Source organism: Bactrocera tryoni, chromosome 3 (assembly GCF_016617805.1).
Source record: "Bactrocera tryoni isolate S06 chromosome 3, CSIRO_BtryS06_freeze2, whole genome shotgun sequence".
NCBI classification, from domain to species: Eukaryota; Metazoa; Arthropoda; class Insecta; order Diptera; family Tephritidae; genus Bactrocera; species Bactrocera tryoni.
The window spans coordinates 34,499,022-34,526,839 of record NC_052501.1 but is presented as its reverse complement, the minus strand read 5'-3'; the positions used below and the strand labels follow the sequence as shown (position 1 = coordinate 34,526,839).

Below are 27,818 nucleotides of genomic sequence, written 5' to 3'. Positions count from 1 at the left end.
AAACTAATTTAGAGTATATTCAAAAACCAAAAAAAAATAAGCAAGCCTTTTCATATCTGCAGATATTTATTCGTTTTGATGAGAATTTGTTCGTCTGTTTGTGAACTATTTGGCATCAGCTCTGCGTCTAGTCAGTACATCACCTATCCTCAAAATAGTTCTGTACCTAAAAGAATTAATGTGGTAACCTCGTTAATCTATTGTGAATTGCATTTGGTTAATATTTTGCGTACAACCGGGTTAGAGCTTGCCGCTGTATATAAGGAAAATTTTTCGCGTCTGAAGGAATTAGGTTGTCGGATTTTATAATAATATATTGAATAGTTTCAGTTGCGTGTGTGTAATATTAAAATAATTTAAAATGGATCTGTCGGGTCCACTTTTGATATCAAACATCTTGTCTGGTGAGGAACTGGAGAAAACACCGCTTGTGGTGCAAGATAAATTAAAGACATGGCTAGACGGATTTGTTGATGAATTCTGTAAAAATAAAGCAGCGGCAAATCGCCTTCGTAAGTAAATATGTTCTCGTGTATAATTTAACAATAATATTGTTTTGGAACAAATTCTTTAGATAGCAAATAATCTAACCTCAAACAAATGGCGTCTCTTGCATTTTGCAAATTGCAATTATTTCGACGCTGTATATACATACATAATTAGTATATACATGTATATATATATAAGTATAATATTATAATATGGTGTTTTTGACATTTTAAAATTAGATGATTATGAACAAAAATCTGAGGAGTTACAAGCTCAAATTCAGGATTATGAGGTGAAATTAGAGAGTCAAGATAAAAATGTTGCAGAACTTCGTACTCAACTGGACAGTGTTTCAGCGGATCGCGTTCATCTTCTTGAGAAGTGCAGTAATCACGAAAGAGAATTGGCAGCGCTACGTGCTGAAAGAAATTCTGTAGCGGAAGAACGGGATTCTTTGTTGAAGTTAATTGAGCGTCAAAAGAGTGAGCTAGATAGGCTACAGGAAGAAATTCATTCCTATCAACAACAACTTAAAAATGCTATATCTTCAAAATGCGAAGCTATTGCTAGAGTAGACGAAATAGAAAGCCAGAAAGTGGCGCTCGATTTTAAAGAACGACGAATGGAACAAGAACGTGCAATGCTTCATAATCAGATTCGAACTCTCACAGACGATTTGAATCGCAATATATCTGAGCTTCAGAGTATTAGACGAGATAATACAGTGCAGGGTATGCATCTTGAGGCCAAGCTTGCTGACAAAACTGAGGAACTGAAAATAGCACAGAATCAGTGTGCGCAATACAAAGAAACAAATGATAGGCTAAATCAAAATGTTCAAGATTTGTCAACTAAAATATTAACACAAAATGAAGAAGCGAACAAAATGATGGATTTCTATAAAAAAGAGCTTGAGGCAAAAACGAAATTGGCTGAACTATACAAAAGTAATTGCGAAGACACAGACATTGAGCGTAATGAACTAAGTGCGGCCATAACTGACCTAAAGCGCATGCTGGCTGAAGCCAGTGAACAATATGGAGAAATTGAGACAAAACTCAAAGCTACTGTCCTACAACATGATCAAGAATTAGAAGAACGCGACAAAATCATTGAGTCTCAAAAATCCGAGCTTCAACACGCAAACGATTTGTTAAAAGAGCTGCAAAATGAAACTACAGAGAGTGCTATATCTAAAATTGCTCCATCTGCGGCAATTGCCAGCAAATTGATAAGAACTGATATGTCGTTGACGGAATTATATTCACTTTATGTCAAGAGTTCGGAAGAACTTGAACTGCAAAAACGAGAAAATGCCCGACTAAACCTTCAACTAAAAACAATTTTGCAAGAATTAAGCGAAAATGCTCCTGTAATTAAAAAACAAGAACTCGAGTACGAAAAATTAATTGAAACCAATAATATTTTAGCTCACCAGCGTGATGAATTACTAAGTAAGAAAGCAGATATGGAGGATCTTATGGACAACGCACATTCCAAAATCAATCACTTAGAAAGAGAAAATAAAAAATTAAAGAATTCACAGAATGATCTTAGTCGTCAAGTGTGTTATTTACTTAAGGAAGTTGAGCAGTTACGAATCGGACTAATTTCAGACAACGGCCCCAATCAAAGTGGAAATCTTTCAACCACCGATGATGTTATATCAAAAAAATTGGTCACATTCAATAGTATTGTCGAATTGCAAGAGAACAATCAAAAACTATTGCTCTTGGTTCGCGATCTAAGCACCAAATTGGAGGATGCCGAAACATTGAAACAACAAATGGATGCTGCAGCATATCAAGAGAAAATTGAAAACTACGCCAAGAAATTCCAATCAATGCAAGAAACATTGAATCAACAAAATAATACAGTGGCAACATTGGTTTCAAAATGTGAACGTTACAAGAAAATGTATTTCGATCTTCAAAAAAATGTTCAGAAGTCCGGTTCACAGTTAGAACTCAGTACTGCTGATGACGCTGAAATGGTCGACCTAAATGAAACTGAAAATAAAAATACAACTAATACTTCGATCCAAAGTAAGAATAGAAAATCTATAGATTCAAATGCAGAACGTCGCATAAGAGACTTGGAGCAGCAGTTACAAGAAGTTAAGGAACAGCATAAAACACTTAAGGAACAGTATGAATATTATACAAAGGAGAAAAAAAATAACGAACGTATTATGAATGAACAATTTGATTCAATGCGCACTGAAGTTAGGGAACTAACTTCAACAAATTGTAAACTTATGTCTTCTCTAGAGTATAGCAAAGAGCAAATAAAACTACAACAGAAGAACATATCTACCTATAAGCAACAAATTACAGCTCTGGAAGATCGTAGCAAAAACTATGAGAATACCATTATAAAACATGAGCAAACTGTACATTTCCTAAAAGACGAAGTCATGAAGTCTCAGCATGGACTCTCCTCTGCTCAGAGCGAAGCATCCCATTTACGAAGTGAAAATCGCATACTTAAAGACACTGTAAATCGGCTGCAAGCTGAAAAGGAAGGTTATCATCGGGAACAGCAAAATCAAAATTTACTTTTGAACAACTTGGAGCTGATCAAATCTAATTTAGAACGTTCCGAAATGGAAGGACGAGCACGTTTGGAACAAAGGTTGGACGAAACAGTGCGCGAATTGTCCGCCCAGCGTCGTCGATTCCAAGAGGAGGAGGATCGCTTCCGAGAAACCACAAGTGATCTTAAGCGACAAGCTGAATCGGCAAAGAAGCATATGGAAGAAGAAATATCTCAATCTGAAAAACTACGAAATGAGTTACATTTAGTTCGGGAAGAGCTCGGAGCAAAAACAAATCAAATCGATGAGCTTAGCAAGAAATTACAGGAAAGCCTAACTCCCTCCAAAAATGACAATCCCATTGCCTTGGCGAACAAAAAAGCTCGCGAATTTGAAGTTAAACTAGAGGAAGCTAAAATTGAAATAAATTCTTTGCAAAGTGAATTGGCAAAGGCTAAAGAACATGGGGATCAATATTTTAAAATGTCCCAAAGTGCTGAGGCCGAAATTAAAAATCTTCATGAAGTGCATACCGCATACACCACTAAAGCTGAGTCTCAACTGAATGAGTTGAAATTAGCCGAGTTGAATCTAAAATCTCGCATTAGCGAATTGGAAGCTGAGGTGCAACTCGCATCTGTAACAGAAGTACCAAACTCCAATCAATGCGATCAACTGAAAAGGTCTAAAGAAGAACTGAAAGATACTCTACAGAAGTTAAGTGAGTGTAACCGAAATCTTCGCACATTGAGAACAGAAAATACTTCCTTGTCAGAAGCACTAAACTCAGTACAAGGAAAATATGCCAATGAAATGATGTTGCATTCAGCCGACATACAAGAGCTTACAAAAGTTAAGGCTGAAATGACTAAGGTACAAGATCAAATAAATGAATTGATCATAGAACGAGATTGTGCCAAAAAAATGTACGAAGAACTTAAAGGTTCACATGATGAGTCGTTACGTTTACTCCAAAATGAAAGAGATGAAATGGATAAGCGAATAGTGGATCTGAATGGACTTAATTCCAGCTTGCACGATCAAATTGAAGCATTAACAATGAAACTAAACATACTCAGCCAATCACAAGCGCCAAACTTGTCTACGAATTCATTGAATGAATCAAATATGGATACTTCCTGCTCAGATTTAAATCGTTCCAAATTAGAAGATGACTCCAAGAATAATGACCAATTATTACAAATCATAAAATATTTACGAAAAGAAAAGGACCTTATCGACGCAAAATTGGACATATTGAAAGCCGAAAATGCGCGATTGCAGTCGGAGAATATGATTTTACAGAAAAAAATGGATGAATTAAAGGGAAGCTTTAACCAGGAGCGAGCTAAATCTGAGACCTTAGTGGTTTCAGCCACGAAACACGAAGAAATCCTTCGTAAGATAGAAAACCTAAATGCCATAACTGATAGTAATAGAATATTGCGTGAAGAACGTAACTCTCTTGCTGCACGTGTAAAAGAGCTCAACGATCACATTAACACTATTGAAAATGATTTGTTACCTTTACAAAACCAAAATCGAGAACTCTCCACAAAGATTGAGGAACTCACTTCAGAAAATACTTCTCTACGCACAGAAGCTATTAAGTGGCGGCAACGTGCCAACGTTTTGGTTGAAAAGAGCAATAAAAATCCTGAGGAATTTAAGCGCCTACAAACGGAACGGGAAAATTTGGCTAAAATGTTGACCCATGAAAAGGACTTGCTGAAACAAACTACCGATGAGCTAAACGCCAACAAAGCAGAGAAGCTTCAACGTGAAACCGATATAGCATCGCTTGAAAAGCAAATTCAAACTCTGAATGAAGAAAAGAAGAAAGTTACTGACGACTACACCGGTGTACGTCAAAATAACATGCGCATGTTGCAAGAGATTATGGAATTGCGCAATAAATTGTTGCAAAAAGAAGAATCCCTACAAAAGCTTACTGAAGAAATGGAATCTAAAGAAGCTCAATTGCAAGATTCTAAGAACAAAGAATTCCAGATTCGCAAAATAGCTAAACGCTATAAGGACTCCTATTTAGAGTTATCCAATAAAACCGCGGCCGCCACATCAGATGGTTCCGCAACGACGCAAGATAACATGGATCTGGGCGGCAACAGTGGAGCTGATGGTTCTGCAGCCACTGCAACAGCCGTAAGTAATGAAATAGAACAGCAGCGTACTACAATTGAAAATCTTAATGGTGTCATTCGTACAATGCAAGAAGAAAGCGATAAGCTACGCAAGGACTACGATGATTTAAAGACAGCAGTAGAAATTGATGATCGCACCAAAACTCTTTTGCGAGAGGCGAAGGCACGTATTGTGAGTTTAACTGAATCCAAGAATGCTATCAGTCAGGAATTAAACACTACTAAGAGCAAATTACAGAATGTTTTACAAAGTTCTGAAAACACAGATTCTACTATTAATAATATAAAAACTCAATATGAAGAGACTTTAGCAAGGCTGGAGAAAGAATTACTTGAACAAAATAATCAGAATAAAGAGGCAATTGCTCGTCTGACCAGAGAAAATGAATCTTTGCTGATGCGCATTAATCAACTAAACCGACAACTTGGTTTACAACAATCAGCTAAGCCGTCCACGAGTTCGGTGGCCATAACCGATAAAGGTTGTATTTCAGAATCTTCTCTACGTACAGCGAACGTTAAGCCTATGTCTGGGTCCACAACCGTACAGCAATCGGCAACAGTAACACCATGGCGCGGGAGTGAAACCCCATTGGCTAGCATTCGACCAATATCGGTGCAGAATAGCCGAACAGCAGCCATTCTACCTACTAGCCAACAGCCTGCAGCCGGTGGATCATCGACGTCGACGTCAACTTCATCGTCTAGTACTACGAACGCTTCGACTGGCAGCAGTAACACGGCATTGGTTCCCCCACAACAGCAAGTGCATACTACTGGTAGCAGTTCAATAGAGTCAATGTCATCGTCGCCAACTTCATCGCACACCGATTATATGCCATCCACGAGCACATCGGCTTCGGTTGCGGTTGCTGCTATTCCACCAATGGGTTCCACATCTGCAGCAGAAAGTTCACAAGAAGCAGAAAGCATTCAACAGCCTCAACAAAACGAATCACAATTGCTTGTAGGTGGAGGCCAGCAACAGGTTGTGGCCCTAGTTTCGCCACGTGTTGAGGGGTCCTCTCAAAATGTACCATCTCCAAATTTGCAACTTCAGCAAGATCCTAGTAATCAACAACCGAGTACATCGGGAACTACCAGTTCGAGCTCACATATTGCCGTTAGTAGTCACAGCCGTCATGCACCTTCGAGCAGCAGCGTTACCACTACACAAGCTGGTACATCAGGCGGTCATAAGAGATCTCGCGAGCCAGAAGGTGACTCATCTACAAATGTTGAAGATTGTAGTGCTGATAAATCCGCCAAACATCCAAAACGTTTGCGTGGATCTGAGCCCGCTACTTTGGGTGTAACAGAGTCGGGAATTGATGTTGAGTATCAGGTTCCTACTTCATCGCAGCGTGATCAAGAGGATGACATTGTTGTTGTCGACTCAGAGGAGGAAGACGACGGTATGATTGATGCTGATGATGGACCAACCGACGGGGATGCCGAGCACGAAGGGTATGAAGACTCGTATGAACAAGATCAAGACATGGATGAGAACGAAATTCCAGAAGTCAATGAAAGTAATATACACGCTGATGCCGAAATAGATAACAATGAAGTAGATGTGGATGAGGGTACTGAGAACCAAGCACAGTGCACTTCAGGCACTGACAACCAGCCAGATGCTCATTATAACATTGGAGCTAGTACAAGTCAAGCAGCAGCGGCTGCAATAGCACACAGTCATGAGATGGACAGCCATCAGCAGAGCCAAACTATCAGCAGCGGTAGCTATGAAACCAACACCAATGCCGCTCTTCCAACTGGCCCACAATGGAAGCAAACTCGCCCACAGAAAGCGACAATAATGTTACCACAACAGGGAATTAGTGGAAACATAAATGATAACACTGAACAGGACCCCAGTGGAAGTCGACCTTCAGATAGGTAGGGTTTATTATTTTATCAACTAATATAAACAGAGCAATAAAATATATATTGTTTTTAATAGCGGTGCTGAGATTGTAAGCTCACCACAAGGTTCAAAATTTGGTGCTGGTGAAACTGCTGTCCATTCCGATCAACATGAAAATATTGCTGCTACTAACGAGGCGACCGAAGAAAATGTAGTAGAGAGTGAAGAACTTGTTGGAGAACACAACGACGAGAATGGGCCAGACGCTTCAAAAAGTGGTGGGTCGGGTGAAGCCGCTCTTGCCACAGAAGAAGATATGGAAGCAGTGGAAGAAGAGTTTGCGGAAGAAGCTGCTACTGGTGAAGTTCCTGAAAATGCAGATAGTGAAAGTGAGTTTAAAAGAGAACAGCTCAAACATTTAATCTAAACTTCAATGACATTTTTTAGGTCACCATAGCAGCGGTGCTACCCAGTCTGAAATACAAGATATCCAGCAAAATCAGGTCGAAGCAACGTCTGAAGATAATGAAGGCGCAGATGGTGTTTCCTCAGAGGGTGAAAAACAAGCTGTAGAGGAAGTAGAAGTATGTATTTTCAAATAAAATGTAAAAACGTAATTAAAATTACGTTTTCGAATTTTTCGTGTTTAGGAAGAAGGACGTGAAGCCGAAGCCTCCACTTCACCTTCAATCACCACACGTTCGAAAGCCATCAAAGGGACGACAAATGTAAGAAGACCTTCTCGTGGGTTTCAGCGAGGAGGTAGACCTACACCTATAATTTGGCAAGGTATAAATAAACGATATATGTGAAGTAAATATGTTCACATAAAATGTATTTTCTTATTTACAGATAGTGCTGGCCATTCGAGGAATGTTTCGCCAAATCACCGTGGACAAGAGCAGCCTGGTAGTCCACTTCGTGGTTTTCCCAATCAGCGTTCACAAAGAGCCCGACGTATGCGACGCCCAACCGGAGGAAATTACGGAAACATGCGTTACTCATAAATATTAGCCATTAGAAATAGTATTTAAAATATCATATACAGCACCCATTATATTCCTCAATATAAAACGCTCAACATAAAAACGGATTTAATTAATTTAGAAGACAGCCACTTTATTTTAATTATACTCGGTAGAATTGAGAGTAGAGCAATTCAATTTCAGACCAATCCTACTATTTTGTGGTATTACGATTTTCAACTATTTTCAGCGAAGTTTAATTGGTATTGCCAATATAGAAAATGAAAATTTGACAGATAATTAAACAGCTGAAAATATTTAAACGAAAAATCAAAATCAATGTAATTTGGTTATTGTTCACAAAAAGGTGAATAATTATTAAAATGGACATGAGTTGATTTATATTACGATGACAAAAATGTTTGGATCAAAACTGATGTGCTGCGCATTAGAAAAAGCCATTTGACAGAAATCAATTCGAACTTCCTAACACCAAGTAAGCCAAAGTTGTGTTGACAATTTAAAGGCTTTTAACTTTTGTTTATTGCAGATTCATAAGTTATCCCCGTTTATATGAGGAATCCTTTTTGTTTTTTTACAAATTAGTTGAGTTGTCATTCACTCTTTATTTCCTTGCTGGGGGAATGATGTTACCACAAAAAACCAGTGACTGAAAAAGACCAATATGGTTCAAAATTTTAATTTTGAAGTCTATTCCTAGGAGTAGTAGATTGTATCGACTCTTTATTAAGCTACAACAGCTTGTTAGCAGTCAAAAATGGTTAATTCCTAGTCTACCCCACTGACACAGAGTTCAAAACTATAATACCAAAAACGTTAAGTTAAACTGAAATTTTGGTGACGGGTTGAGTTGAAAACCATAATTCCGAATTTTAAAACTCCAACCAAAATGTTTTGGGTTGAAAACCGTAATAGGGTCCTTAATCTTATATTTCATTTGAATCGGTATGATTTTTGCAGACTTCAACGATGTTACCTTCACGTGTTCATATTAGATATACTTTAAATATCTCATATTTGCTTTTCAAGAAGCGGTTGATTTAAATCCTTGCACTAATACATTTAATTAAAATTAGAACGTGACAAGTCCTTTTATTCTTAAGAAGGCTAATTTTTCGGACTCGCCGATATTGGATCATAGCATACAAAGAACAATCAATTAAGTTCTTGTATGAAAAACTATTTCAAGATATTTTTTACATCGGACTGCTATATCATATAGCTGTCACAAACTGAACGATCAAAAACAAAGTCTTGTGTGGAAATTCCTAAACGAAGCACCATGTCCAAGAAGGTTAACGCCAAACATTGCGATAACCTCGATCAAAAAACCACCGTTGAAAAACATAACACAATATACAATAACTAATTTACGCCGAATTCGGACAATGGATTAAATATGAATATATCATTAGCCACATAATACGAACGGACAATCTCCTGAATGCTTTTTGTCCCAGTCGAATTCCAACTACTTTTCCTCCAAATGCCCGAAAACACAACAGCCGGTCATACGTTACCACATATTATCCGTCAAGTGCTGCAATTTAAACCTATTTGTAAGTAATAAGTAGTCCCTTTGGAATTACTTTCCGCGACCATCTTAAACATGGTAAAAAAAATTACTGGATTAACGTACTCCTAATTCACAATTGAAAACTTTCGAGACATTAGTAATATGCTATCAAATCACCTTTAGAAAATAGTATTGTCTTCATATTTAGTAATATAAGTAGGAGTCCTTACAAAATAATTAATAGAGTATGAGAAATAAAGAGAAGTTAATTTTTTATGAGTTTTATATTTTTTCTTTACTGTAGAAACTAAACGAATGTATTTTATCCATTAAGTAGAAGATTTACGATCTTGGACGTTCCTTCTTCTCCTTGTACAATGCAAGCAAGGAAACGTTTGCAACTTTCACCACCTTGAAACGCACACCGGGAATATCACCGACGGCGTGACCTTTACGACCGAAACCGGCAACCAGGACTTCGTCGTTTTCTTCAATGTAATTCAAGCTACCGTCACGGGGCACGAAAGCGGTAATTTTTTTGCCGTTCTTGATCAGTTGCACTCTCACGCACTTGCGAATAGCAGAATTAGGCTGTTTAGCTTCAACGCCACTGCAATTAAATATTCATCTATTTAAAAATAATACTATATTTGTAGTCGAATGTATTACTAATAATAATAAAAAATTTGCGTAAAGTGATACGCTGCTCACAGTATAATCCTGTGATATGATTGTTAAGTACACATAACACAAAAATATACTGCGTGCCGCATAATCATTAGCCAAAGACGGTTCTGACACACATTACACTGTTACATATTAACACATTTTCCAAATCAAGTACTAAATATACATACACTTTTTCGAGTACAATGCCCTTGGCATGTGATGCTCCTCCAAAAGGATTGGCCTTCCATCTGGTTCCCAAATGAGCTTTTTTGTAGTCTTTATCAGCCCAACGCTGATCACGGCGGTGATTCACATGCTTCCTAGCAGTGCGGAGACCTCTTGGCTTGCCTACAAAATAATAAAAAAGAAAACAAATCATGAGTACATTTTTGATCAAGCAGCAAAATAAAAAAAATAGAAACTAATTTTATTTTTGTACACTGAACTATATTGAGGTTAGATTTCCGAAGGCATTTACTATTTCAGAGATATGACTTTTATATTAGTTTTAACAATTCAAACAGAAAAACCAAGCATACTTTTATTTAGAAATCTGTTTTCTAATACGCTGATTCTAGTGATATCGTTGGATAAAATAACTTAAGATGTCGGCAAACTACTTGCACTTAGACGCCGATTAATTTGCGACGAATTTTTTGAAGTTTTCCGAACTTCTGTGAGGAACTTTTACTTACTGCTATATATTTTTCATCGCCGTTTAAAACATTTCATAAACTTTTCGCAAATATAGCAAAGAAATGCTTCAAAACGAATGAAATGAACTATTTCTGCAACTCACCCATAATTTCCAAACTTTCTCAAGCAATGGCGGAAATAAAAGAACGAGCTGCCGTTCGGATCGTATACATCTTTCAAATTCCTGCTACAACAACTTGTCAAGCTGTCAAACAATTTCTCAAGCAGGAAGTGTTCGGAAAAAAGTAAAGTCGATGTCACATTGTAGCCTAAACTAATAGTAAATGCCAAATTTTAATGAAATACACAGTTACAGAACCAATATAATAGATGTAAAAGCTAAGATTTATAGATTTTGATGAATTTGTGTGCTATCGAAATACCATAAATTTTAAATTTGCAAAAAAATAAAAAACACAAATCTGTGTTATATAAAATATCTTTACAAATTCTACAACGTCTAAATTAAATAGATTTGAATTTCTTTTGCAATAGTAACACACCTATTATATATATTTTTTTTTTTTTTTTTTTTATTTTTATTTTTATTTTATTTTTATTTTATAAAAGCTTACATAATAATACAATTATTATACAAACTTAGAAAATACGCAGCACTAGCATCATGGGCTATCGGCCGACTGGTTATGTTATATGCGTCGAAGAAGGTCGCTGTCTTTCAAAAAGTTGTAGATTTTCGAAATGTTGTTGCTTGAGGGATCCATCAATAAAATTATTGGATCAGTATTATTGAAGTTTGACAGTCTATGAGTTTGAAGTGCTGGACAATGTTGCAGAAGATGCAATAGATTTAAATCTGAATCACAAAATGGGCATTGGTTGATCTGAGTGCCATTTAGTATGTGAGCGTGTGTGATAATGGAGTGGCCAATGCGAAGTCTGATATATGGAATGATATAATTAGATGAAAGCGATGACGGAAAAGGATAGTTTGATACGATTTGAATTTATTCTAGAGAGTAGTGGTGTCTGTAATTCATCAATCAAAAGCGCCAATTTAGTGGATCTTTGTTGAATAATAAGCCGTTTTATATCACTCTTAACAAACAAGGCAGATGTAGTTGTTGGAGTGATGCACACCTCCTTAGCCACCGAGTCCGCAAAAGTATTTCCAATGATTCCAGAGTGACCGGGTATCCACATTATTTTTAGTCTATGTGCTAACGAAAACAACAACGATCTAATGCCAATAATGACGTCATTGTAGTTACTGCGGTTTTTAAAGCTTGAAAACACGATAAGGCTATCTGTACAGATGATGAATTTACCAAGGTTTTGTGTTGGGCATACTGGACAGCTTTGAGAATACCAGCCAACTTCAGCGGTAAAATTGAACAAAATCGAAATAATAAACCATGATGTTATTCTTTGTTGGTTATCATCAGCTACAGCAAAAGATGTATGCAGACGATTTGGAGCCATCAGTATATATAAACTGCCAACCAAAAGATTTGAAGTGCGCAGATAATTCCAAAAATCGAGATTTATACACAGTGCTGGGAGTGATGGATTTGCGAAGAAAAGTAAAGATCACTAATGAAAGAAGATTCCTTTACTTTCCACGGTGGAATATATTTACTGCAAAGGCAGCAATATTTTAAGCGGCAACTCATTAGTTTTAGCAAACAAAGCACTTTTAAAAATAGAAGACAGTATTTTAGGAGACCTCTTTCTGCAAAGTGATGATTGAAAGTCCTTTTTTATAGTAAAGTTCGTGCTGAGTATGAGTTTTGAATAAAGCTTATTTAAGCTATCTTCCACTGCATCTTTTAGAGAAGGTAGGCCAGCTTCCGTCAGTATGTTTTTAATTGGCGATGTTGGAAACACTCGAAGAGAACAACGAACTGAAGAATGATAGGGCGCAGCAAGCATCTTTAGATGATTCTTAGAATGATGTCCATAAATTTCTAAGCCATAATTAATTACAGATGAGATGAGGGCTTTAGTGACGTTGACCAGTAAAGCCGAGCCGATGAGTGAGCGCTTACATGAGAGCTATTTAATAATATTTAAATTAACAAAAAGTCTTTTTCTTATATACTGACAATGTTTCTTAAATGTATACTTAGAGTCTAATACAATACCAAGGAACTTAATACTATCTGTACACAAAATGTTTGTATTATCAAATGTGAGCGTTGGGATAGTACATTGATGTTTTTACAAATATGAAAAGTTTCGATTTGGAAAAGATATTGATGTTGCCTTACAGAGAAGTAGAGGACCAACGAGAAAGACACAATAAAATTTCAGAAAATGGTATGTTACTGAAGTCAAATTTGAAGTTTTGAGAATAAGAATTAAAATCATCAGCATAAATCTGATGCCGGATGAGTAACAAAATCTGATGAGAATGGTTGCTGATTTCATCCAAATGCAATAGTAAATGCGAGGCGAGGTGACCCTTGTGAAGTACCATTATCTAATGGTATGGAACAGAGGATGAAACATTGGATATGATAACACTTAATTTACGGTTGGATAGGAAAGATTTGACAAAGTTAAAAATACGAGAACCCACTCTCCACCTACTAAGCTGTCTTAACACTACATGAATCCCAATCCTGTCAAATGCTTTTAGGAAATCTAAAGAAAGAATAGAAACATGAGTTTTGTGGGACAGAGTAGCAGAGATAAAGTGATCAAGGTGCAGGAGAGCATCCAGCGTACCCTGCCCCTCTTAGAACACAGTTTGGTGCACGAAATAGAGATTATTAGATTAGCAGGCATACCAGGCAGATTAGTAGCTTAATAATCTTTTCAATCAATTTACCAAGGCAAGGCAAGAAGGGAAATGGGACGATAACTGCTGACCACACCAGGAGGTTTGCCAGGTTTTAAAATAGGAACAATCAGCGCTAGTCTTCCAGGGGACAAGTGGGTGCCACTAGAAAAATACTATTGTAAGTTTGACGTAGACAGGATATAAGGAGAATGGAGAAGGTGCTTGATAGATAAGGTAGAGATTTTATCAATGCAAGGAGTTTGCCCTTGACTGACGAGAGGCTAGAATTAAAATCAAGTTCAGATATATCGGCATCCTAAGTATTCCAGCTGATTGAGATAAGGTGGAAGGAGGAGGAAGGTAAAAGGAGAGAGCAAAGAGAAGAAAAGTTTACTAGAGGAAAAAATCAGAAGAAATTGGAGTCCAAAGAAATATTGGAAAGTGCGTTGGCAAACTCACAAAAGGCTATATCTTTTGGGATATGGTAGAAGTGCTTGAGGGTATTTAAAATAAGTGATAGGAGAAGAAGGTGATAAACCAGCCCAGTCTTTTTCATATCAGGTCCAGATTTTCTAGAATCCGAAGAAGAAGTGATATTATTCGTAAATTCTTAGAAACAATGAACCTTAGCTGCCTTAGCTTTATGGCGAAAAAAGTGCATTGGATTTTTTGCTTAAGCTATTAAGTTTACACTAGAACAATAAACGTTTAAATTGATGCCAATGCGTTCTGTTTCAAATTTCTTAGTGCAGAGAAGCTCATTATTCCACCAAAGAGACAGCAAGCTTGACTGGTTTAGAAAGAAGAAAGGGGAAAAGAATAGTTAGAAGCAGAACATTATAATTTTTTGGATTCTAGAAGCCTCTTGATTTATATTGGAAGAAAGGGAAATAACGTGAATGCGAAAACAGGCTTCTTCAAACCCTATCCCAATCAGCCGAGATCAGTTTTAGAAACCGAAGATCCTGGGCTTAAAAATGAATGAGGGACGAGAAGTAGATATCTTTGGAAAGGATGGGAAAATGATCTCACTGCCATGGAGATCATCAATACAACACCAAGATATTTTTGAGGAGAGGGAGGCGCAGGAACATATGGAAAGAGATCAATATTAGTGAAGGTAAGAGTGGAGTGGAAAAATGGGTAGGAATGCATCATTTAAAACAATGCAGTTGGATCTTAGTAAAGGCATCCTCGGATGCTACGTCCCTTAGAAGTTAGTAGAAGCAGAGCCCAAAAGGGACTCCAAGCATTGAAGTCACCACACAAGATAAAAGGATTTGAACCCGGAAGGAATAAGATTTAAAAATTCATTAGTAGAAAATGATTGATCAGGAGGGGAATAAGCACAGATGATTGAAATTTTATAGGGGGCGAGGATCCCAATAGCTACAGAAGAAAAAGAATTGAAAGGGGTATGGGAAGTAATACGTGAAATTGGAATTTCTTTTTAACTAGGATGGCAACTCCTGCTTGTTGGTGGTGTTATGTGGGGAGATTAATAAAATATCCCACATATAAGCCCTAGAGGTCAAAAGCTGAGACATTATAAGATAAGGTGAGTTTCATTCAACAGGATAATAGATGGATTGTACGATCCCATAATTAACTCTAAAGTTAATACCATTATTAACATAACCGTTAATGTTCCATTGAAGAAGTGTAATCATATCATATGTAAACTTATAAAAGAAAAAAAGTTAAAGCTACGAGATATTTTTATTTAAACTAAATGTCTTCATTGTAAGAAGGAAAAGTGGGTAAGATTGTCACAAGAGGGATCTTTTTTGAGCAGGGAGAAGGTGGGGAGAGGTGTGATAGGACTTAGGAGGAAAGGATATTGAGAGGAGAGTCAGAGATGGATAAAGGGGAAAAAGAGAGGGGAAAGGAGAAGTGGCAGAAGAGGAGGTAGGATGGGTTGGAAGAGTTGTTTAAGATGAATTGATGTCTGTAGTTGTTGTTAGATTAGTTTTGGTAGGATTGTTGGATTTGTTATTAGGTGTTGTTTCATTATTGATTTGATTAGTATTGTTAGAAATTTTAGCTATAGAGGCCAAAGAGTTTGCATTAGAAGTTGTATGAAAATTGAATTTTATACTTGGTAACAACTGCGCATACTACATTTATAAAATAGTTTTGTTTTAATGTTTCTTTGGATTGATGATATTTAGGGCAAGTATTAGATGATGCCGGGTGGTCGCCCGAGCAATTTGCACACATTATTCTCTTACATTCAGTAGGTGGGGTATGATCGGAAGGGAGGTTGCATGAGACACAGAAGGTGAATTGCGGCGAGTATTTTTTGCTGTGTGGCCAATTAATTGACATTGCTTACAACGCATAGGATTAGGGTAATACGGACCCGGACAGTGAGGGGTTTCTCCAGGCAACATCAATTTCTTTCCAGGAAGTTTGTATTTATCAAAAAGTTAATAAAACTACACCCGTAGGATTATGGGAGCCGCTCAGCAATTCGTGAAAACTTATGTACAGTGCAGAAACACCTGCTCCTTTAGACATCAACAATATCTTCTTCTGATAAGTTATTCAGGAAGGGGCGTATATGGTGCCTTTAACAACCGTATTCAAAGTATTATGAAGCTTGACATTGATATGACCTCCGCCAGGTAAAATTTTAGCAGAAAGAAATTTGCTAGCTGTTTTGTTGTTATTTACAAAGAGCTGGCTATCACGTAATGCTCAGTAACTTTACTTACTTCCTTACTGATTGCTTGAATACCTTTATACGTAGCGAAGCATGATAACGAATTAAGTGGCTTGTTGTCGTCCAGCGATGACATGACCAAAAATTTTGGATCATCCGTGTTTGAGACTGGTAATTCTGGAAATTGGTCTAACGGGATCGGATTTGGTTTTTTTCTTTTCTTTTTCATTATTGGAGATAATAGGGAAAACCCATTATCCCTTAATTTGATTGGCCCAGGGGCCATAGTAAACCGCAATTTTAGTTTAACAAATTAAGAAATTAAGTGATTGAAAAGATATAAAACGATAAAAAAATTAATTCACAAACAAAGCAGCGAGCGTAATATAAACGCAGAACAAACCGTTATACCGTTTTAACAAACTCAATAAGCACAAGAGCGAAAAGCAACCGGTTACGATGACAGTTCGACGGTGAATGAATGCCTATTATATATACAGATCGCTTAACTACTTATATTTATTTCTTTCGCAACATTTTTCATCGGAGAGTATGGGACACATACAACTCGACAATTCATACTTTAACAACGCGGCTAATGAAGCAACAGGTATGCCACAATGAGCGCTTTGCTTTCGGTGTTTCTCTCTCAAATGAAGGCTGTTGCTTGGCAACACGTAAAGAGATAAGAGTAGCCCAACATTTTTCTTCGTCTTGTTGCATTTCGCTTCGATCCGAAAGTACTCATACAAAAGCATACATACATCGAACTTTTCTGTCAAAACAAATGTCTTACGCTTTAATGTCAAATTCACATATACCTTTTAGACTCTCTTGTGTGCTGTTGGTCGATTAATATTAATTAAAACAAAACTTTGTAATTTCGTATTTTGTTATAAAAGTTGGCTTATATTTCCATATTCCTTGGCAAAAAAGTAAGAACAAGTTCGTAGATTAATTGAATATGTATTAGGTGCCCCAACTAAGCCGTGAATTAAGATATATAACTCAAATTTGGTACAACACATTAAGGAGGGGCGGCTGTGCTTTGAAAAGTGTAGTGTATACAAGGAGCGTTCCAAAGGAAACAGGACTTTTTGAATCTAGCGCCCATCTATATGTCGACTGGTGCGTTAGAGTCTGCTATCTTTAAATTCATGGCATTTCATTGATTGGAAGTGAAGTTTTTGCATTTTAAGTGTCGTGAGGACATAAATGACGATCAACATGTGGGCCAATCAAAATCCGTGATCACCGGAAATGCACGTGAATTCATCAAAAATCAGCCGAAATCATCGTAGATACGTTAATGCGGTATTCTACCTTGAAGTTTTGAAGCGTTTGGTGCGCCGTATTCGACGTGTTCGGCCCGAATATCGCAAAGATGAAAGTTGGCGTTTGTTGCACGATAATGCGCCGTCTCATCGATCGACGCTTGTGACCGTGCTGAGTTTTGCATGTGTTCCTTTTCTTGAAGTTTTCAAAAATCTTTCCAGATATTTTTTAATACGTTTCCCTCCTCTTCCCATCTTCTACAATTAAATTCCGAATTTCTTCAGTTCTCCCTATATTTTACTAAGAACAGAACAAAAAAATGGAGCAGGGACTCATGCGTAGAAGTTCACGTAAGTGAACAAAGTTCTCTTGGGATTGACCAGAAACGATCCTTTTGATGATGACCACTGCGAATGTATAAAGGATTACGATTTAAGGGCATGCACCTGGAATTTCTGGTCCCTTATTTGACAAGTTGCCACTGCACAGCTGGTTGATGTCCTCGTAAGAGTAAATGCTGACAACATCGCCGTCCAAGAGTGCGATGGACGGGACAAGGACAGAGACAAGTAGGTCTTTCTGGCATTTACTAAAGTGGCCATATAAACGAGCGTAAATTCGGTGTGGTATTCGTGAGAGAGACTCCATCGCCGAGTCCTGGCTTCGCCGGGGCCCGAAATATGGTTATCTGTCGTACTAGATTTCAGCATAGGAAAATTCATCAAGCTACCTGGGTGTCTGCGGATCGAAAATCGCCATCAACCAGATCGATCATGTAGTGAAAGACGGAAGACAATTCTCCAGTGTTTTAGTAATGCATATGCTCCGAGGTTCTAACATTGACTTGGGTCACTATATTGTTGCAGCGAAGATACGCACCCACTGTGAAGCAGCCGAACGATTTTCTCCTCGACTTGCACTCCCGCGACGTTTTCAATTTACTGCTGGAGAAAATTATTCGTGCTGTAGAGCTAAATGGAGCAGGTACAATTTTCTATACTAGTGTACAGCTGCTGGCCTACGCCGAAGATATTGATATCATTGGCCTCAACAACCGCGGCGTTAGTTCTGCTTTCTCCAGACTGGAAAAGGTAGCAAAGCAAAAGGGTCTGATAGTGAACGAGGGCAAGAGAAACAAACATCAAACAAACAGTCGTGGCATTCGAGACTTGGCTTCCACGCCACTGTTGACAGTCATAACTTTGAAGTCGTATAATGCCAACCACAATGCCACCCTCGAAACCTAATGCAGTATAACTCTTGCCAACAGCTGCTACTTCGTACTGAATAGGCTATTAAGAAATGAAGTTCTCTCTCGAAGAACAAAAAGCAAGTTCTACAAGCTACTCATCATCCCCGTCCTGATATATGGTGCAGAGGTATGGACGATGATAGCATCTGATGAGTCGGCGTTACGAATTTTCTTTTCCTATTCACCATAATAGTAGAAATCAACTAAATAAATGTAAATTTTTGTAGTAAAATTCAGTTTCACTTTGAAATAAATGAACAAAACTAAAATTATATTTTCATTTGACGTGCACTCATAGGCTCACCAGCGAAGACTAATCACTCTCGATCGTGTAAATAGGTATAAAAATAAAGCACCAATTAATGTAGCGGTATATAACTTTTCCCACCTTTGGCTAATAAAACGAAATAGAGAAAGAACAATTATATTTACCATTTTTTCTTAGTTTTAGTTTTCGCAAAAGTACTCGTATCAGTGAATTCGTTAAAATCCAGGTTTGGTGCGGTTTTGTTTTCAATTGCTATTAGCGATAAATGTCGGAACGAGTTTGGCCCAGTAGGTGACTTAGGTGACTTGCATTTTTTCACGATATTTTGCGTTATACAATGAGCTGTAGCCGAAATCTATAGATTTGACACTATAAGTTCAATTAATTCTGCTAATATATCTTACATATTGTTCGGTATATACAGTATACCAATCGGAAGTTTGAAAATCTTGCATTAGTTATAGGGTAGTATTGACCCGATTTTATCATTTATCTTTTGACATTACTACAGTTTATTAACAGAAAACAAGTAAGGAAGGGTAAAGTTCGGGTATTACCGAACACTTTACACACACTCTTTCAACTTTAAGGATTAAAGCCGGCTCAATACCTTCAGGTGTTGGCAAAACTCTATGTTAAACAATGAAGAAAGGGTGCAAACCAACATTCTATGCTCTTGCAACTTGCAATAATCAAAGCCAGGGAAATAGTCAAGGTGTAAAACGTTAACCAGGGGATCGAAATCCAAGCAATTTTATATATACATAAGTATACTAAATATAACTCATACACTGACCGACATATTCGCCATAAGGTTTGTTAGAAAAACGAAAATCATTATATGGTACATATGTATATAATATATGGGAGTTGAGGCTAGAAGCGACCTGATTTTTCTCAATAAAACATACTAAAAAAAAATCATATCTAGTAAAGTCAGCCGGATGTTCGAAAATCGTATCATTATAAGAGAAGGATTATCCCTTAATTTCAATTATAGTTTACTAAAGGTACCAGGGTCCAAATATTCGGTTCCTAGGGGCTTGAATAGTTTTGGGGATAAGGTGGCACACACTGAAGATATTATACGTGTAAAGTTTTATCCCATTATATTAATTACTTCTTGATTTGTGTATTGGAAATTGAAAGAATGAAGTGGAATTTAAGTATGTGGGAAGTAGGCGTAGTTGTTGTCCGATTTCATCTATTTTCACACTGTGACATACGAATTTAAGATGAACGTCCTATTGTCGAAATCGGTTGGTTGGATCCCGAGACCCAAACCCCACCAAAAAGTGGGCGGTTCCATGCTCATCGACAAATTGTCACAGTGGCTTTCATAAAGCTCTCTCATACCATCTCGATGGTAAAATTTAATGTCTCAGGCGTATTTATTTATTGATTTATGGCGTTCTCAGTAGGATTTAACAGTACTGTTATATGTTGAATGAGCGGGGTTATCATCCGATTTCATCCATTTTTGCCCACCGTTATGGCATTTTATATGTTTTCGGTAAATGGCGATTTGTGGGCGTGCGGTGGTCCGATTACGCCCATCTACGAACTCGTAATTTGTTTTGTATTAATGAACCCACGTCGCAAGTTTCATCAAGATATCTCCATATGGACGGACACAGGCAGTCAACCTGATTTCAATTTTTCCCGTCATCCTGATCATTTATATGTATGTACATATATATATAACCCTATATCTATCTCGCTTAGTAATACTTACGTACAACCGTTATGTGAACAAAACTATAATACTCCGTAGCAACAGGTTGCAATAGTATAAAAATGTAGCGAAAGAATTCAACTTCATTGTTCTACAAAAAAGTGAATAAATTACAATCAAATTTGGTATCACCTCTTTTGAAAGTCATAGACTCTCTTAGTTTTATTACTATATTTTATTTCCCGTCAGCGAAAATTATATTCAAATGATTGGGGATAGAGAAATGAAAGGACTGATTACACTAACTTTTGGCATTGCTAAGGTGTTAGGAACTTAATTTCAAGAAATCTAATAAATAAACATATATAAGGAGTAAAGTCAGCCTGATGTTTAAAAATCCTGAATATCAGTTATATGGCAAGTTTTCGCGATTTTATTCACGCACAATTAGGCACAAAGATACTCTGTTAGTATTAGAAAAATACGTTCTCTGTATTTCATTAAAATAACTCCCACATTGGTCGATATACATACTATATCTAGTATAAAGTCAACTGGAAGTTCGAAAATCTTTATATTAGGTATATTTTTGACACAAGGGTACAATCAAAGAAACATTTTCTCCGAATTTTAATAACACATGAGTAGTTCACATTGCAACAAGGAAATGCTAAATTAACACTATGGCCAAATTAGGATGAAATTAGTCGATTAGGTCCGGATATATTTATTTTCAACTAAATTTGGCTCCTATAAAGCCCTCTGCCCATTAGTTACCGATTTATCGCACTATTAGTAGATTTTGACAAAACCGTTCTATGGAAGGAAAGAGTAGGTCTAGAGTAATATTATATTCACATTATGCAGACGTGAAAAGTATTAAATTTCAAACCAGTTATTGCGTTTTAAAGTGTCAGTATGTTTGTGTTATCGGTGCGAAAATGAGCTTCGAACAAAGAGCCAACATTAAATTTTGTTTTAAATTTGGTAAAACTTTTACCGAAACGTTTCAATTGATGAAACAAGTTCATGGCGATGATTGGCTATCCCGTAGCAGAGTGCACGAGAGGTTTCAACGTTTTCAAAGTGGTCGTGAGAATATAATTGACGATCAACATGTGGGCCTATCAAAATCCGTGATCACTGGAAATTCCTTCGAAACTATGCGTGAATTCATCCAAAATCAGCCGAAAACACTGAAATTCATGAAAATGGAATTGAACATCTCCAAAACATCGATTTATCGGATTTTGACCGAACATTTGGGCTTACGAAAGGTGTGTGCACGGTTTGTTTCGCACAAATTGACTGACGACCAAAAATTGCTCAGAATCGATCCCGTATTCACCTGATATGGCACCGTGCGACTTCTTCCTTTGCGGAAAAATAAATTAAATAAAAAAATTAAATGATAATATTTTAAACATTTTTTTGTTAAACAATTAAAAAAACGCTAAAAAAATGAAATATATGTGACGTGATGTATAGGAGGATGGGGTCATGTGTAGAAGTTCACGCAAGTGAGGAAAGTTCTCTGATCGCCATTCACTTGGGAGTGGCCAGAAACGATTCTTTTACATATGACTCAAGCAGCTCACGACTTCCGGTCTTTGACCAAGTATCCTCTGGGTAGCCTAAGAACATCCGTTCGAAGGTGAGCTGAAGTGAGAAGGCGAAACATCCCCTGCATAGGGTTGTGCGCTGGGTTTGGGACCCGCCACGTAAAAAGCCTATCCCAATGAAAAGCGACAAACAGCCTCGGATGAGAAACCCCTCTTTTGATGACGACCATGGCAAACGAAATAAGGATAACGATATCAGGGCATGCACCTGGAATGTCCGGTCCCTTAATTGGGAAGGTGCCGCTGCCCAGCTGGTTGATGTCCTCGTGAAAATAAAGGCTGACATCACCGCCGTCCAAGAAATGCGATGGACGGGACAAGGACAGAGACGAGTAGGTCCTTGTGACATTTACTACAGTGGCCATATAAAGGAGCGCAAGTTTGGTGTGGGATTCGTGGTGGGAGAGAGACTCCGTCGCCGAGTACTATCATTCACTCCGGTGAATGAACGTCTAGCCACAATCCGCATCAAAGCGAGGTTCTTCAACATATCGCTGATCTGCGCCCACGCTCCGACGGATGAGAAGGACGATGTGACCAAAGATGCCTTTATGAGTGCTTGGAACGCACTTATGAGAGATGCCCCGCCACGATGTCAAAATCGTGCTTGGCGACTTTAACGCCAGGGTGGGCAAAGAAGGTATCTTTGGCACTACGGTCGGTAAATTCAGCCTCCACAAGGAAACATCCCCAAGCGGGTTGAGGCTGATCAACTTCGCCGGGGCCCGAAATATGGTTATCTGTAGTACTAGATTCCAGCACAAAAAAATTCATCAAGCTACCTGGCTGTCTCCGGATCGAAAAACTACCAACCAGATCGATCATGTTGTGATAGACGGAAGACACGTCTCCAGTGTTTTAGATGTGCGTGCGCTCCGAGGTCCTAACATCGACTCGGACCACTATCTTGTTGCAGCCAAGATTCGCACCCGCCTCTGTGCAGCAAAAACGCACGCCAACAAACACAAGGAAGGTTCGACGTCGAAAAGCTGCAATCACAACAGACTGCCAAACGTTTTTCTACTCGGCTTGCACTCCTGCTCTCTGAGAGCACTCATCAACAACTCGGTATAAGGGAACTGTGGGACGGCATTTCAAACTCCTTACGTACAGCTGCATACGAAACCCTTGGTTTTCGGAAAGTGCAAAAGAACAACTGGTACGACGAGGAGTGCCGCGCCGCAGCGGAGAGAAAACAGGCTGCCTACCTCGCAACGTTACGATCGACCACTACACGTGCAGGATGGGATAGATACCGAGAATTGAAGAGGGAAGCGAGACGCATCTGCAGACAGAAAAAGAAAGAGGCCGAAATGCGTGAGTATGAAGAGCTTGATAAGCTGGCCGACAGGGGTAATGCTCGAAAATTCTACGAAAAAATGCGACGGCTTACAGAAGGTTTCAAGACCGGAGCATACTCTTGTAGAACCCCCAAAGGTGATCTAGTGACCGATGCCCAGAGCATACTTAAATTATGGAGGGAACACTTCTCCAGCCTGCTGAATGGCAGAGAATGCACAACGCCAGGAGAAGGCGAACCCGATTCCCAATCGATGACGATGGAGCAGACGTCCCATTGCCCGACCATGAAGAAGTTCGAATAGCAATTACCCGCCTGAAGAACAACAAAGCGGCGGGGCCGATGGATTACCGGCCGAGCTATTCAAACACGGCGGCGAAGAACTGATAAGGAGCATGCATCAGCTTCTTTGTAAAATATGGTCGGACGAAAGCATGCCCAACGATTGGAATTTAAGTGTGCTATGCCCAATCCATAAAAAAGGAGACCCCACAATCTGCGCCAACTACCGTGGGATTAGCCTCCTCAACATCGCATATAAGGTTCTATCGAGCGTATTGTGTGAAAGATTAAAGCCCACCGTCAACAAACTGATTGGACCTTATCAGTGTGGCTTTAGACCTGGAAAATCAACAACCGACCAGATATTCACCATGCGCCAAATCTTGGAAAAGACCCGTGAAAGGAGAATCGACACACACCACCTCTTCGTCGATTTCAAAGCTGCTTTCGACAGCACGAAAAGGAACTGCCTCTATGCCGCGATGTCTGAATTTGGTATCCCCGCAAAACTAATACGGCTGTGTAAACTGACGTTGAGCAACACGAAGAGCTCCGTCAGAATCGGGAAGGACCTCTCCGAGCCGTTCGATACCAAACGAGGTTTCAGACAAGGCGATTCCCTATCGTGTGACTTTTTCAACCTGCTTCTGGAGAAAATAGTTCGAGCTGCAGAACTTAGTAGAGAAGGTACCATCTTTTATAAGAGTGTACAGCTGCTGGCGTATGCTGATGATATTGATATCATCGGCCTTAACACCCGCGCCGTTAGTTCTGCTTTCTCCAGACTAGACAAGGAAGCAAAACAAATGGGTCTGGCAGTGAACGAGGGCAAGACGAAATATCTCCTGTCATCAAACAAACAGTCGTCGCACTCGCGACTTGGCACTCACGTCACTGTTGACAGTCATAACTTTGAAGTTGTAGATAATTTCGTCTATTTAGGAACCAGTATTAACACCACCAACAATGTCAGCCTGGAAATCCAACGCAGGATTGCTCTTGCCAACAGGTGCTACTTCGGACTGAGTAGGCAATTGAAAAGTAAAGTCCTCTCTCGACGAACAAAAGCTAAACTCTATAAGTCGCTCATAATTCCCGTCCTGCTATATGGTGCAGAGGCTTGGACGATGTCAACAACTGATGAGTCGACGTTGCGAGTTTTCGAGAGAAAAGTTCTGCGAAAGATTTATGGTCCTTTGCGCGTTAGCCACGGCGAATATCGCATTCGATGGAACGATGAGCTGTACGAGATATACGACGACATTGACATAGTTCAGCGAATTAAAAGACAGCGGCTACGCTGGCTAGGTCATGTTGTCCGAATGGACGAAAACACTCCAGCTCTGAAAGTATTCGCCGCTGTACCCGCCGGGGAAGCAGAGGAAGAGGAAGACCTCCACTCCGTTGGAAGGACCAAGTGGAGAAGGACCTGGCTACGCTTGGAATATCCAATTGGCGCCACGTAGCGAAAAGGAGAAACGACTGGCGCGCTGTTGTTAACTCGGCTATAATCGCGTAAGCGGTGTCTACGCCAATTAAGAAGAAGAAGAAGATGTATATTCCAAAAATATTGAATTTTTTGTCCCCCTATGTATGCTTTTCTTGCGGCACAGATGTCGGGAGCTTACGAGCGAACTGCGCAATGATGGTTGTGTCATACGTTTTAAGGGGGTATTCTCATGTAATCACTTCGAAAAATCGATTTTTTTATATTTTGACAGTAAAACCTATTGAAAACATGCTTTGAAAAATTCAGACCGAAATTCATAGTATTTGATAAGTTACAGCTCATAGTCGCCGACGTGTCGTAAGCTACTGTCTACCTCTCTGGAAACTTTAAACGCATTTTTCTCGAACATCATCTTCTGAAACTGTCATGGTCCTAAAAAAAAGTATTCAACCGATTGCTTTAAAATTTACATATGTTCTTCTAGTAATTTATAGTTATCGTCCCTACCAGAATTGTTTATTTTCGAAAATATTTTCATATATTTTTTTAAACGATTTTTAACGAAAAAAAAACAAGATTTTCGTGACTTTTTTTGAAGTTCGACATTTTTTTTAATGAAATTGATTATATTTGGTAGGGACGATAGACGCAGAACTACTGAATAATAATCCATTCGATTTTTTTTGTTTCAGACAACATGAACAGCCGCTATCACCATGATCAGTGAAATACCTTTTTTGTTGGGAACTACTTTGATTGATAAAAAAAAATATTAAAAATGAAAAAAACGAAAAAAAAATTTAAATTTCAAAATACAAATAAAAATATATTAAAATATTAAAATGATTGAATTTTGTTGTCGCATAAAAGCAATTTTCCTAAAAAGTGGTAAAATGTATGCGTTCACATGAGAGAGGTAGGGGGACAAAAAATTCAATATCTTTGGAATGGTATGAATGAACAACAATTTTTTGCAGATTATTAAAGGTGAATATTTTACGCGTTGTGTCACATATTTTTCAGTTTTTTTTTTAGCGTAAAGAACACATGAAACATTTTAATTGTTTAACTAAAAATTTTTTAAAACATTATTGTTTAAACAAATGTATCGTGAAAAATATCTATAATATAGCACGACCACTTTTCTTTGACTTCACAAAATTTCATCGATTTGTCTTCAGTGGTTTATGAGAAAATAATTTTACAATTTTATCATGCTCTAATTTTCAACCTTCAATAACTTTAACAAAAAAAAGAATTTTGACGATTTATATCACGGGGTATGCGTCTGGTCCCCTTTCTAATGAACTGCTAATTTTCAAAATCGGTGACTTTTCGAAATTTTCGTTTACTACTTGACGTGGCTTGACCCACCGTTATGCAGACGTAGTGGCCATTCAAAAGGCTTGCACCGGCATACTGGCAGCCAAACCGGCCAACGAGCTAAAACACTCGTTCTACTTGCTTTTGGACCGTTCTACAAGCTGAAGGAGACTATTTTGTATAAAATAAATTGATTTTGCCGAAAAAACCATTCGTTCGGTTTTTTTTAAGTCCTTTTTACTTTGGAACGCACCTTGTAGGTTGTTACCAAAAGTGTTACTGGTATAACCGAGTTATATAATCAATCCAGAAACTGTGCTGTTAGAATCAATTGTTTGACAAACTCTTGCAACACTCAATCCCGTTTGAAACCAAGATTTCGGGATATGGTACACATCTGTAGTACACAAATATTTTCAAATGAATACATACATACATAATACATATGCATATGTTGTAAAATTATGAGAATGTTCTTACACATGTTAATACGTGTAGTACATATACATACATATGTACATTGCACATGCATACATATGTATGACTATTTTTGTAAATCTTTAATTATTGGCAATAAGTGCTGGTGGTACTGTCTAATGAGCTATTGGTTCTAGTTAACCATGCATTGCACGCACTGAGGCTATTCTCTTTCACCTATGTTTGTGTACATACGTACATATGTATGTATGTATGTTGATAAATGCATGGGTAAGTGATTGTAATTGTTTTCATTGAACTATTTGCTGTCTGTCTACCGGTCGGTATGGCAGTGGCAATTTTTTAATATTTTGTCCGCGCCTATTATAGCAGAACAAAGTAGTTCATGTTACGCACGTACAAATATACAAACAAACATACATATGTATATATGCGTGTAGATATTCATAAACACACGCATGTACATTTACACGTATGTTCTTGAGTATATACAGACATATAGGTTTCGCTTATGCGCGAGTGTAACCCGTACTAACAATTATCAAACCTCTATGTGATAATGTGACGAAACTCTGCACACAAGTACTCGCGACATTGGCTA

General features: G+C 38.1%; 2 protein-coding genes across 2 annotated transcripts; one reads left to right on the top strand and one right to left on the bottom strand.

The window, feature by feature from the left end:
* The first annotated feature begins 240 nt into the window (after positions 1-240).
* On the top strand, positions 241-8,167 carry LOC120770165 (nucleoprotein TPR-like). Its single transcript, XM_040097373.1, has 6 exons — positions 241-512; positions 729-7,086; positions 7,151-7,443; positions 7,502-7,638; positions 7,705-7,843; positions 7,907-8,167. Exons 1-6 carry the CDS (start codon positions 362-364, stop codon positions 8,059-8,061), a joined length of 7,233 nt encoding a protein of 2,410 aa, XP_039953307.1. The 5' UTR covers positions 241-361; the 3' UTR covers positions 8,062-8,167.
* A 1,654-nt stretch (positions 8,168-9,821) lies between these two features.
* Positions 9,822-11,108, bottom strand: LOC120772619 (40S ribosomal protein S23). Its single transcript, XM_040101334.1, has 3 exons — positions 11,025-11,108; positions 10,414-10,573; positions 9,822-10,166 (listed from the first exon to the last, which is right to left on the bottom strand). Exons 1-3 carry the CDS (start codon positions 11,026-11,028, stop codon positions 9,899-9,901), a joined length of 432 nt encoding a protein of 143 aa, XP_039957268.1. The 5' UTR covers positions 11,029-11,108; the 3' UTR covers positions 9,822-9,898.
* Positions 11,109-27,818: the final 16,710 nt, after the last annotated feature.

What these genes read in the sequence shown, in the direction of transcription:
- LOC120770165 (XM_040097373.1), top strand. Translation starts at nt 362, where the DNA reads ATGGATCTGTCGGGTCCACTTTTGATATCAAACATCTTGTCTGGTGAG. An exon ending in TGAAAATGCAGATAGTGAAA is followed by an intron (nt 7,444 to 7,501) that starts GTGAGTTTAAAA and finishes GACATTTTTTAG; the next exon opens with GTCACCATAGCAGCGGTGCT. An exon ending in TACACCTATAATTTGGCAAG is followed by an intron (nt 7,844 to 7,906) that starts GTATAAATAAAC and finishes TCTTATTTACAG; the next exon opens with ATAGTGCTGGCCATTCGAGG.
- LOC120772619 (XM_040101334.1), bottom strand. An exon ending in GGCATTGTACTCGAAAAAGT is followed by an intron (nt 10,167 to 10,413) that starts GTATGTATATTT and finishes ATTTAATTGCAG; the next exon opens with TGGCGTTGAAGCTAAACAGC.